Source organism: Balaenoptera borealis (genome assembly GCF_965194805.1).
Source record: "Balaenoptera borealis genome assembly, chromosome: 11".
NCBI classification, from domain to species: Eukaryota; Metazoa; Chordata; class Mammalia; order Artiodactyla; family Balaenopteridae; genus Balaenoptera; species Balaenoptera borealis.
The window spans coordinates 103,210,239-103,223,179 of record NC_138868.1 but is presented as its reverse complement, the minus strand read 5'-3'; the positions used below and the strand labels follow the sequence as shown (position 1 = coordinate 103,223,179).

Below are 12,941 nucleotides of genomic sequence, written 5' to 3'. Positions count from 1 at the left end.
AAACAAGGGCAGATTTCCAGACAGAGAAGGGGGATCCTGGAAGCCAAACAGCACCTCCACCTCCTATGCTTCAGGTCTCTGAATTGCACTTCCTCAGAGAGGGTATCCCTGACCTCGGGAACTCAGTTCATTTCCCCCATTTTGTGTTTTCCTCCAACTCCGTACTTCCCCTTGGAGCACTTATCACACTTCTAATTCATTATAATAACACCTAGGACCTCTTTATAATAAATCCAGTTCCATACACATGTGCTGGCAGGTGTGGTTAAAGATTCTCAGGGGAGAGGGTTTTCCTTTTTGCCCCTGCTCCATCCAGAGCCAAAGGCTGAGACCAGCCTGCATTCTCATCATCTCTCTGGGTGGGGCATTTCTTTTTCTGTTCATTCACTCAGACCTCACTTTCTTTGAGCATGCATTTATAAGGGTGGTGGGGAGGTGACATGCCTCAAACCCCACTTTCCCTCTGCTTGCGCCCGGGCTTCATCTCTTGCCCCTCACGTGTGAAAATCTAGGCTCTCAGCCTCTGAGGACCGGCACACACCCTCAGGTCAACACTGGCTCCAGCTTCATTTACGTTTTCTTAATTTTTCCTTTGCCTTCACAGCAACTTTTGATACTTTCCCACAAACCATACCACGTAGTAAAAGGTTGTTTTAATATTGTTTATCCACTATTTTTATGTATCTCTAGTGACAGAAGGTTTTCTTCTTCTGATTATATAACCAGAAAGGACTGTTTCAATAAATATTTTTCAATTTAATGAATGGATACTTTAAGAATTATCTTTTTTTTTTTTTTTAAGGAACATTTATTCATTTATTTTGGCTGCGTTGGGTCTTCGTTGCTGCGCACAGGCTTTCTTTAGTTGCGGTGAGCGGGGGCTCCTCTTCGTTGCGGTGCACGGGCTTCTCATTGTGGTGGCTTCTCTTGTTGCGGAGCATGGGCTCTAAGTGCGCGGGCTTCAGTAGTTGTGGCTCGCGGGCTATAGAGCGCAGGCTCAGTAGTTGTGGCGCACGGGCTTAGTTGCTCCGCGGCATGTGGGATCTTCCCGGGCCAGGGATCGAACCCTTGTCCCCTGCATTGGCAGGTGGATTCTTAACCACTGCGCCACCAGGGAAGTCCCAAGAATTATCTTGATAAACAGAAATATTTGCTCTTTCATGTGCTTCTTGGTCACTGCTGTGGACTTGGTGAATCTTCTGTAGGAGAAGGAAGAAAGGGAGAAAAGCCATTTTTCCAAAAATAAACCCAGAATGTACAAATTTGGGACTGAGCTTGACTCTCAGGGTGGGGAGAGGTGATTGGATGCAGTGACCCAGACCCAGACTCTGTCCTGGAGATTTCCCTGTTCCTTTCCTTGGGTCCCAATTTGATGTCCACCCACCAGCCTGCAGCCCTCACAGGGCTTCTGCTTCCCCTCAACACTGAACAAATGACCGTGACTTGCTGCCCTGTGATGCATCTGGAGACAAGGCCAGAGGGTTCCAGCATGACTGTCCTAAAGGCCAGGGGATGACAAAAGTAAAATAAGCATGGAACACATCTACAGCAAACGTCTTATGAGATATTGTTTAATCATTGTCAGCTTTGGGGGTCCCACAGACGTTTCTGTACCCCAGCTCCTGTGGCACAGGCCATCCTTTACCCTCATTATCCTTATCATATTTGGACTTGTCTACTTCTCAAAGTCCAAACTGAGAACACACATCCTTCATCTGCTTGTTTCATTTCTTTCAGGCCAGTCCCAATAATGAAACTTGGTCAGCATATGATTCATACTTGGAGATGCCTTATTTTAGATCCCATGCAAAGAGAGCAATAAGGTGGTGGAGACCCTCTGGTGCACCTTGTAGTGAAAGTAACACAGTGGAGGGGAACCCTGGGCGAGGGGCACTAACGGCAGGGGGAAACCCACAGCTATGAATGTGACTCTGTGTCAGGCACCAGGGCTTCCAAGAGCATGTGCTCTGCAGCTGTGTGTACAACAAGATACTGCTGAGCACGGGGAGACCCCAGGATAGGCAGGGTGAGGACCTGATCACTTTACGCACATGGCTCTGAGCAGTTATCTATACTAGAAGCAGGAGATGCTCCTCTAAATACCTGACCAGGCCCCTGGTAATTAGAGGGAGGCTTGGCCTTGTTGGCTTTGAGCCCGTCTTTGCTGGAGGAGGATCCAGCTTCAGCTGGGACTGGTGCCAGGCTGCCTACACTGAGCTGTCCCTGAGCTGGTGGAGCCCCATTTCTTTGCGCCAAAGTCTTGCAAATGAGAAATTTTCAGTATGGTGATGGGGAAAGGGGTCCTATGGGGCTAGCGACCCTAAGTAATTGGTGTGGAAATTGCTCAACTGTATCGAAGGCCCTCATTTTGTGGTTTGGAATGAGAATGGAGACCCAAGACTCTCTCTGGGATTGTTACACCTTCATTTATTCTTTTTCCCAATGAAGGGCTGTGGTTCCCATGCCAAAACTGCTCTGCATTTAATGATGCCTACGGCTATCCTTCCCCGCCCACACCCTGGACTTTTTCCAAGTGGTTTAAACTACACTGGATTTCTGAAAAGCTCTGGAATGCAGGGCAGGGAACAGAAGTGGAAAGGGCATGAACTTTCAAAGCTGCAGTCAAAAGACCAGAGATGATAGTACCAGTTTTTCACTGTGTGACTTTTGAGAAACTGAATATACAAACACACGATGGCTAGACCATGTGTAAAAATAGAATTCCTACTCACAACCCCAGCAGCAACCAGCCCGGGAAGCCAAACCACAGTCTCTGCAATAATCAGCCCAGAATGAACAGGACTTGCTCACTGCCTGCCAGCTTCCCTATTTTTTTTTTTTTTTTTAACCCCTGCTTCCAACTTGGGGCCAATCAGGAAAAGCCAAATATGCTCCCAAACCAATCACAAAGGATGCCCTGCTTATAGTTAGCTCCCCTCCATCTTCCCCGTGCCAACAACCTCCAATCAGAGCGCACGTGAAGCCTTCCCCTTTCTTCACTATTAAGCTTTCCCACTCCCTTTCTGCTTATGAGTGTCTGCCAAAGGCAGTGATGGTGGCTGGATCCCTTGCTAGAGCAAGCTCTGGATAGATAGCCTTTGCTTGTTCTCATCTGGTGTTCTTTGTTTATCCCACACTTTGGACAAGTGACTTAGCCCCATTTCTTTTATTTGTAAACGGTCTATAGATGATCTCACAAGATTGTGAGCATTGATAGATACTGAGTGTGAAGATGCCTTTAAAAAAAAGAACCATTTTATTGAGGTATGATTGACACAGAAAAAGCTATATTTAATGTATACAACTTGATGAGTTTGGAGATAAGTATACACCTGTGAAACTGTCACCACAATCAATGCCATAAACATGTCCATCTTCTCCAAAAGTTTCTTCCTATTTATTTATTGTGATAAGATCAATAAGATCCTCCCTATTAGCAAAATTGTAAGTATACAACACAGCATTGCTAATTACAGGCAAAAACAAAGTAACCCTTTGAGGTTTAGGCTGTGACCCTATGTAATTGATGTGGAAATTGCTTAACTGTATCGAAGGCCCCCATTTTGTGGTCCTTCTCAGAGGACACATCTCAAGAGCTCTCCATGTGTATATGTTCCTTCTATGTCTAATGGTATGAAAAATGAACGAGAAGCATGAAATACACACACACATAGCCTTCCTCTCTTTTTAGGAAAACACTATGCCACCCATAATAAGGGAAAAAATACCCCAAGAAACCTGAAATAAAATTTGTCTTGAATTTAATATGACTTTCCCACAAAGAATGGTCTTCGGCATATACATTTAAATTCACTCTATAAAAACGATGCTTTGTAAACTGTAATATGTGGGACACAAACATCTTATCTCAACTGTGAGACCTGCCAGCTGGGGAGAGAAGCAGCAGCTATGGGCAAACACATGGGCAAGGTCACCTCTCTGCACAGTAGCCTTAGCAACCTCCCCGGACTGAGTGAGAGGCTCCTGTCCTTGGCCCTTCTCTGGCTGTATCCGGTTGGATCCAAGGGGCTGTGCCCCAGACAGAGCCTCTGCACCTCCTTCTAGACTTTGCGTGTAGTGTTGGGATACAGAGTTCCCTGCTCAAATACCCTGTACCCGCCAGGAAATGGCTGTGTGCCAGGGTATGGATGGAATACTTGTGGGTGGGACAGAACAAGGGGTGGGAGTGGACGGGGCAAGGTGAGGCTGTAGGCAGGGGGCTGGGGAGCAGGGAGAGGCTTCCTTTAGTATTGTGTTCTGGTGCGAGACTCTTAGATTCTGAAATTTCTAAATGTGAACCTGGCCTTCCAGCTTGTTATAAAGGCATATTTGTCAGCTTAGGTAGAAGAAACTATTTAACATTTTGTGAATGCTATTTTTAACTTCTAAATATTTAGAAAGTCTTTCCTCAGGCCACATGATATTAAGGGTGGGCTGGCCTGTCCTCCTACCCAGCAGTTCAGTGGGAGCGCTGATCCAGGGCCTCTTGGGAGAGTTGACTGCTACGCAGCTGGGGGCGGGCCCAGGAAAAGGAATTTTTATTTCTGTTTCTCTTTTTCCCACTCCCTCTTTCCATGCATCTTATCTCTCTGGGTAACCATTCTAACCTGCTTAATGTGTATTTTATGAATTACGAGAATAATTTTCTCATAATTATAGAGAAAACACAGTTTTCTCTCTGTGTTTTTTTTCTGGTTTGTGTGCATGTAAGTTAAACATACATAAGTAACATTAAGTTTTATGTCTCATTATCTTTCTTACTTTGCTCACATAGCACTATAGCTCTAGGCTATATGGCCTATAGTTAATCTTTTGCTTCTAACTGTTGCAATGTCTCCACTTCAATTTACCTATTCCTTACCCAGTGGTGGATGTAAAGAGATACCTTGTTGTTTTATTTGCACTTCTCTGATTAGTAATTGGGTTGAGCATCTCTTCATCTGCTCAGAGGCACTTCAGGCTTTCTCTTCTGTCAATTGTTCTGTATACTTTGCCTATTCTTTCTGTTGATGTTGAAGTTTCTAATATATGCTAGTTAGATATCTTCTTCCAATTTGTTATGTTGCTATTTATTCTTTCCGTGGAGTCCTCTGCTGAACAAAAATGCTAATTTTTGATAGAATCAAATTCACCAGTTTATTTGGCTTTATAGATCATCACCTTTGGAAAACAAACATATTTTCCTGCATTTTCTTCTAATTAGAGAGGCTCTGTAGTGGTAGAGATCTTATCTCTTGCTGGAAAAAGGTCAGGAAATAATAGGTAGACAGTTGAGAATGGTTCTCTCAATATCTACTCTACCCTCCTTCTGGTCAGGTTAAAAAGCTAAAAATTACATATCCCAGTTTCCCTTGTAGCTAGAGCCATGGATGTGAATTAGTTCCCGCTAATTAAATGCTTTTGTGTGAGGTTTGGCGGGTGGCTCTCACTCCTTAGTGCATATCAGAATCCCCAGGAGGCCCGTTACAACAGAGATCGCTGGGCCGCATCCAGTAATTCTGTAGGTGTGGAGCAGGAACCCCAAGTGTGCATCTCTAACAAGCTTCCAGGTGAGGCTCAATCCCAGGGTTCAGTTGTTTATTTACTAAGCCAAGTGTCCATAGTGAAATGGGGACAACAACAGTACCAATCACTGGGAGGTGCAATTCAAATAATGTACATAAAGCATTTAGAAGCATTGCGTGGCTCAGAGTAAGCCTCCAAAAGCATGGCAGTGGCTGGCATTATTATTATGTTACTAAGGAAGTCACATAAAGGGATCAGGTAGAAGTTCTTGGGCAAGAATAAGTAGGGAGGCGTGGAAGAGAGGAGAGGAAGACGTCTAGATGAGAAAGGCTCTGGGTATCACCTCTTGGTGACTCTCAAATCCACCTCTCTCTGCCTTGTGTACTCCCAAGTACAAAAAAGTAGGAACAGGTTGAGTAGTATTTTCTGCATAGAAGGTAATAAAATAGCTAATGACTCTAAAACTCAATGCTCATAGTTTAAATTTTTTTTAATTAATTAATTAATTATTTATTTTACTTTTGGCTGTGTTGGGTCTTCGTTTCTGTGTGAGGGCTTTCTCTAGTTGCGGCAAGGGGGGGCCATTCTTCATCGCGGTGCGTGGGCCTCTCACTATCGCGGCCTCTCTTGTCGCGGAGCACAGGCTCCAGACGCGCAGGCTCAGTAGTTGTGGCTCACGGGCCCAGTTGCTCCGCGGCATGTGGGATCTTCCCAGACCAGGGCTCGAACCCGTGTCCCCTGCATTGACAGGCAGATTCTCAACCACTGCGCCACTAGGGAAGCCCTAAATTTTTTTTAATTGAAGTATAGTTGATTCAAAATATTGTATTATTTTCAAGTATACAACATTGATTCAATATTTTTATAGTTACTCTATTTAAAGTTATTGTAAAATAATGGCCATATTTCCCTGTGCTTACAATATATCCTTGTTGTTGATTTTATACATATTAGTTTGTTCCTTTTCATTCCCTACCTGTATCTTGTCTGCCCCCGGTCCCCCAGTAACCACTAGTTTGTTCTCTATATCCGAGTCTGTGAAAGTTTAAAATTTATGTTAAATTACAATTAAGATAGTACAGTTTACCAAAGGGCTCAGGATAGAGAAAATGCTTCCCAAATGAGAGAAAACATGAACTTAAAATCAGCTGGCTTCAAACAGAAATGAGAGTAGAGAGAGGGCGGGAAGGAAGAGGGAAGGAGGCAGTCACCCAGCCATGCAGAGATGGGATTGTTTCCCATCACAGGTGGGCTAGGATTCAGAGGGCTTCCCTCTGGTATTCATAACAACTAATTTTTTAAATTGAGAAAGAATAATAACATTTGCTCAAAACAATTTTCCCCTCAGAGTTTTCTTCATGGCAGCTTTTACCTCCTCATTCCTCAAGCTGTAGATTACGGGGTTCAGCATGGGGATCACTGTGGTGTAGAACACGGAGGCCACTTTCTCCCGGGCTGGGGAACTGGCTGTGGAGAGTTTCAAGTACATGAATGCGGTCGTTCCATAGAACATCCCCACTGCAGCAAGGTGGGAGCTGCAGGTGCTGACGGCTTTGGACCTTCCCCCTGTGGTGCTGATGCGGAGGATGCTGGACAAGATGAAGGCGTAGGAAATGAGGACTGTTACGCTGGTGACCACGATGTTGAATCCAGCCAAAACGAAGACTGTCATCTCAATATGATAGCTGCTAGAGCAGGAGAGCTTCATGAGGGCGATGATGTCGCAGAAGTAATGACGGATGAGGAGCTCACAGTAGGGCAGTTTCAACATGAGGCCATCTCTATGGTTGAGCCAATGAGCTCCATGGCATAGACCCCAACCACCAGCAGGGAGCAGAATCGATGTGACATGATGATGTTGTAAAGCAAAGGGCTGCAGATGGCGACATAGCGGTCATAGGCCATGACTGTGAGCATGTAACACTCAGCAACGACAAACACAATAAAGAAGTAGAACTGGGACATGCACCCTGCATAGGAGATGACGTTCTCTTCTGTCACAAAGTTCACCAGCATCTTAGGGGTAATGACAGAGGAGTAGCAGAGATCCACAAGAGACAGGCTGCTGAGGAAGTAGTACATGGGGGCGTGAAGCTGAGCATTTAGACAAATCAGTGTTATCATGCCCAGGTTCCCTATCATGGTGACTGAATAGATCCCAAGGAAGAGGAGGAAGAGGGAGAACTGGAGCTCTGGTCGATTTGTTAAACCCTCAAGAATGAACTCTGTCACTGTAGAGTGATTTTCTCCAGCCATTCTCCTCTGGTTGGGAGCCCTGTGGCACTGGGAGAGAAGAACTCCATGAAAGGCTGCATCTTGCACTGCTTGGTGAAGCTAGTTTTGAGTATCTGGGGCCAGCTGAGTGATCCTGGTATACTTCCTGATGAAGTATCCCTCATCCTGCTGTTTATTTTGGGAGGAAGACCAGACCTTGGGTATTTCAAAGGTCATGGAGATGAGAGGAAAAAGGGGGAAAGATCTGAACCTTTTACCGTTTTCATGTTTCTCAAATATTCTAGAGAGGTGGTTCTTAAAGTGTAGTCCCTGGGCCAGCACCATTGGCATCACTTGAAGATGTTAGAGATGCAAATTGTCAGACCTCACCCAAGACCTACCAACTCAGAAACTGTGGGGATGGGGCCCAGCAATGTTTCCTATTGTCTCCAGTTGATGCTGATGCACACTCTAGTCTGAGAACCTCGATTCTATAAGCAATGAGCAGTATACTCCATATTTTATAGTTGGAGATGCATTTTGATTCAGAAATGAAATTCCCCTGTCATCTATGCAAGTCCTAAATATTCACTGAATGTGAACATATGAATACTTATCTCAAATTGATGCAGTGTCAGGGTGATTTGGTAGTTACAACAGTATCATTGAGTTACAAGTCAATTTCTGTACCTGAAAGATGAAGAAATTAGTGATATCAATCCCTAAGGTGGTTGTAAAATTAATATGGGGAAATGCATATTTAGAAATTTTTTTTCAAGAAGTCATTTCCTATAAAAATGTGAGTTGTCATTAGGGGTCTGGAATTTGTTCTTAGTTTTTTTTATCATACTTCAGGCCCTAAGGCAATGGTTCTCAACATTACTCGTATATTATGATCACCTGGAATCATTTAAAAAGTATTGATGTCTACGTTATGCCCACAGAGGTTCTGATGAATTCATCTGTGGTGAAGGCTGGGCCCTGGCACCTAGTATAGTCCAGAGAAAGTGCTCAATAGCTACTTTCACTATTATTATTGTTAGTTCTATTTTCAGATCATAGTATCAAACCATGGCTGCATTATCTCCTTAATGACAAAGTACTCAAATTACAGACAAGTCGTAAGAAGCAAGGATTATCATTGCTGAATATGATACCTATAGATATCCCTTCTCTAACATGTATTCCTTAAGCTAAAATCCTAAATTTGCACTATTTTAATTGCTTACTAACTTTTTTATAATGCTCTTCAAAGGTCAATCTCAGTAACTCCTCCCAGAAGTTTTGGGTATGTGGATAAATGTATCTGAGTAGAATTTTTATTCCCATGTTCTTACTGAGAAAACTGAAGTGCCAGACACTAAGTGACTCTCCCAAGGCTTCCTAATTATCAAGTATTTGGAACTGAAAGTGCTTTCTTCTGATCATGAGCTCCTTCCCTTGGCCCAAGTGTGTAGCCTTGTAAATCTGCACACCTATAGCTCTAAGCAATGTTGTGGCTGAATGTGCTTTATACTTGATGTGTTAGCCTGTGCATAGCATATAAAAATGAGGAATGCTGTATGTATTATTTTCCTCTTCTCTAGAAAACTGAAGCTCTAAAAGTTAAATTACCCAAAGTCATAAAACTAGCAAGACACAGAACTGGGTCTAAAACCTAGGACTTCTGACCACCAGTCTGTTTTGTTTTCACAAAACTATGCTGCTTTGCTGTAGCTTATTTTATGTGTAGCACTTTATTATTGTTCAGTAAACTTAATTTATTGAATTTTTGGACATAGAGGATAGATTTTATTGCCAATTTCAGTTGCATGCAAAAAATTTACCAAGGCAGTATAAGTGCACTGTAGAAAATCAGAAATACAAATAAGCAAAAATAAAATACCATTTTCTTGCTCCTTGGAGACAGTCATCATGAGTGTCATTTTACATTTTTTCAATGCATATATGTATTTACATGTGTATGAGCATATATGTATTTTTTAAAAAAACATTTTGTAACCTGCTTTTAATGTAAGTACTTTCAAATACACTGTCTCATTTGATTCCTATAATAGTAATAACAGTAGCTAAATTTGTCACCCTGCTCCTCCACCTGTAGACTGACAGAAAAGAATGGCAGGAGGTTGAGGGGCACAAGATGGTAGACTTATGAGAACCCTTCACCCATATATTCTCATTCATAAGGGAAATATGTTTATAAGAATATGTACTTCTCAAGAATACATTCAGTAATATATCATCTGTGAAAATGTTGCTAATGCAGATTTTAAATTAAACTTTTTCTTTTGAGTTAATTGTAGATTCACATGGAGGTACAAGAAATAATACAGAGAGATCCTGTGTACCCTTTATGCAGTTTCCCCAGTGGTAACATTTTGCAAAATTATAGTACAATCACATGCGGGATATTGCATGTTACCATAGATAATCCACTGATTTTATTCAGTTTTCTCCAGTGTTATTTATACTCATTTGTGTGTGTGTCCATTTACTTCAATACAATTTTATCACATGCGTCGATTTGTGTGTCCACCACCACAGTTCAGATAAAAACACATCACCTTCATTTTCTAATTTTCAAAATAATAATTTGGTTTCTTATCCTCCAAAGATGATTAGTTATTTTTCTTTAGTATCTTTATACTCTAATTTAATCATATTTTATGTTTTCCAGTTCACTGCAATTATTATCCTTTTGTTGCTCAAAATTTTTTATCTTTGGCCTGTGGTATTCTCTTCAGTTTGTCTCTTTAGTCTTTTGGACACAGTGCTATTAGCCTCTAATATTAATTACTATCTGATAGGACAAGATGTTCTAAGCTCCTCTCATACATTTCTTTCTTCAGACCAGGAATTAACAATTTCTCCAAGAAACTTGGTTACTTTTAGTGCTGAAATGGCATTTGAAGGCCAAAGATTAGGTGCTATAAGGGTTCATTGCTTCTGGGTTATTGCTTCTAGGTCTTTTGAAAAAGTACTCAAAAATTTGTATTACGTGGTTCTTAATAATTTTACTAGGATATGTTTTCATATTCATTCTTCAGCAGTTTTCTTAGGTGCGATGTTCCTTTTCAATATATCAAATATATATATAAATATATATATTTAACTGGGAAAAATTTCTTGAATTATATTATTTGTTCTGTTCCCTTGCTTTGGTTTTCTCCGTTGTGGCTCCTAATCACCGTAGATAAGATCTTCTTTGCCTTGTGTCTGCATCTGTTACTTCCCATTCATTCTCTTTGTTTATTTTTTCTTCTTCTTTTCATCTGTTTTTCTCACCTTCTAATTACTTAAAGTATTATCTGTTGTGTTTAGTTGCTCTTCTATTACTTCTAATTCAGCTTAATTTCCTAAATCATTTTTTCTTTTATTTCTAGTAATTTCCTGAGTTATTGTGTAATTATTGATTTTTTTCTAATTCTGAGTTTTGTTACACTTTCATACCTTGTATCATTTAAAAATGTGTTTTAGCTCATTTTGATAGAATGTAATAGGATTCATTCATTGTGGGCATGTGCTATGGACTGAATTGTGTTCTTTTCATAAGCCATCCACTGTAAACATTTAAAAACTGGACAAAGTATATAAAATAATTGTTTTTAGACGTTGGACAACAGGTGATGCTGAATTATGATCTAAGACGGAAAAGGAACATATGAGGTGAGTCCTATATTCACCCCGACTCTTTGTCAGGAGAGACTTTCTATATCATAGCCCAAAGAAGATATATGCTAACAGAGCACAGCATTTTTTTGTGAGTTGAGAAGAAGCAGACTAGAGTTTTGGGAGGCTGAAGTAGGTGGAATGGGTAGTAAAGTATATTGAAGCCACAGAGAAAGAACTCCAGGAATTTGTATATGGGTCCTTGTGTCTTTCTCTAAGCTTTGACAAATGCATAAGCTATGCATTTCTAACATAAAACTCGATGAAGCTGGGCAAAGTATAAATCTTTGGAAAGTTTAAGTTAAATAATTATCAGAGCTTATACAGGACTGTGTGATGTTTGTGTTCCATCCAGCCAGTGAGGAGATCTCCTTGAACACCTGTAGCACTCCCTAGAGAGCCAAGGTTTATGTCTTAACATTAGGGCCAAATTAGTTCTAGAATAAAAGCTATACTTCATATGTACTAACAAAACTTAAATAAACCTCAAAAACACCAAGACAATCTACAAGTAGTTTAACTGGCTGCCAAAACAAACTTTAAAATATTTTAAAGAAACAAAAAACAATTAAGAGAGTCAACAATGTACGGCATCCTATCAAAATTACTAGACATTCAGATAAGCAGGAAAATGTGTAAGAAAAGCAGGAGAAAATATGTATAAATAGAAATATCACATCTGATGAAATTAAGACAAGAATTTTTAAACAGCTATTATTGTTATTCAAGGATGTAAATGAAACTGTGAATATAATGAAAAGAAAAATGGAAGATACAAAAAAGAATGAAATAGTACTTTTAGAGATAAAAAATATGAAATAGAGATTTATTGAATGAACTTAAGAGCAGACTAGACATTGAAGATAAAAGATCAATGATAGAGAAATAGAAACTATTAAAATAAACCACACAGAGGAAAATGAACAAACTCAATAAACTGCAGAATATCCAGTGGTCTAACAATGGTGTAATTAGAGTCCCAGAAGGAAGGGAGGAAACAAAAAACATTTGATGATACAATGGCTAAAACGTTTTGATTGGTGGAGATAGAGATGATAAATGAAGTAAAAAATGTTGAGGATTGTTGAGTTGGGTGTTGGGTACATGGGTGTTTAGCAAACTAGTCTCTTTACTTTGTATATGTTTAAAAATTTTTATATTAAAAGTTTTAACTTAAAATAGATAATAGATCTAAGAGTAAAAGCAAAGACTTTAAAACTTCTAAAAGAAAAACCAAAATTTTCATGATGTTGGTATAGGCTAAGAGATTCTAGACTAAGCACAAAAGCACTCACCATAGAGACAAAAAAAAAAAACAGATGACTGGACTTAAGAATAAAAACTTCTATTCTTTGAAATAGACTAATAAAGAAGTGAAAAGACAAAGACAGCCCTGGGGGAAGATATTCAATATCAAAGGACTTGTATTCAGAACATATAAAGAGCTCTTACAACTCACTAATCAAGAAGACAAACAACTAATTAAAATTGAACCAAAACTTTGAATAGATGCTTCATTAAAGGAGAATTTCAAATAGTCAGGAAACACATGA

The 12,941-nt window shown here is 40.4% G+C and overlaps 1 protein-coding gene across 1 annotated transcript; it reads right to left on the bottom strand.

The window, feature by feature from the left end:
- Window positions 1-6,296: 6,296 nt before the first annotated feature.
- On the bottom strand, window positions 6,297-12,668 carry LOC309604843 (olfactory receptor 8A1-like). Its single transcript, XM_082339835.1, is given in 3 exon segments — window positions 6,297-7,284; window positions 7,287-7,776; window positions 7,779-12,668. Coding segments are annotated over 3 exon segments (1,068 nt in total). The 5' UTR covers window positions 7,905-12,668; the 3' UTR covers window positions 6,297-6,832.
- Window positions 12,669-12,941: the final 273 nt, after the last annotated feature.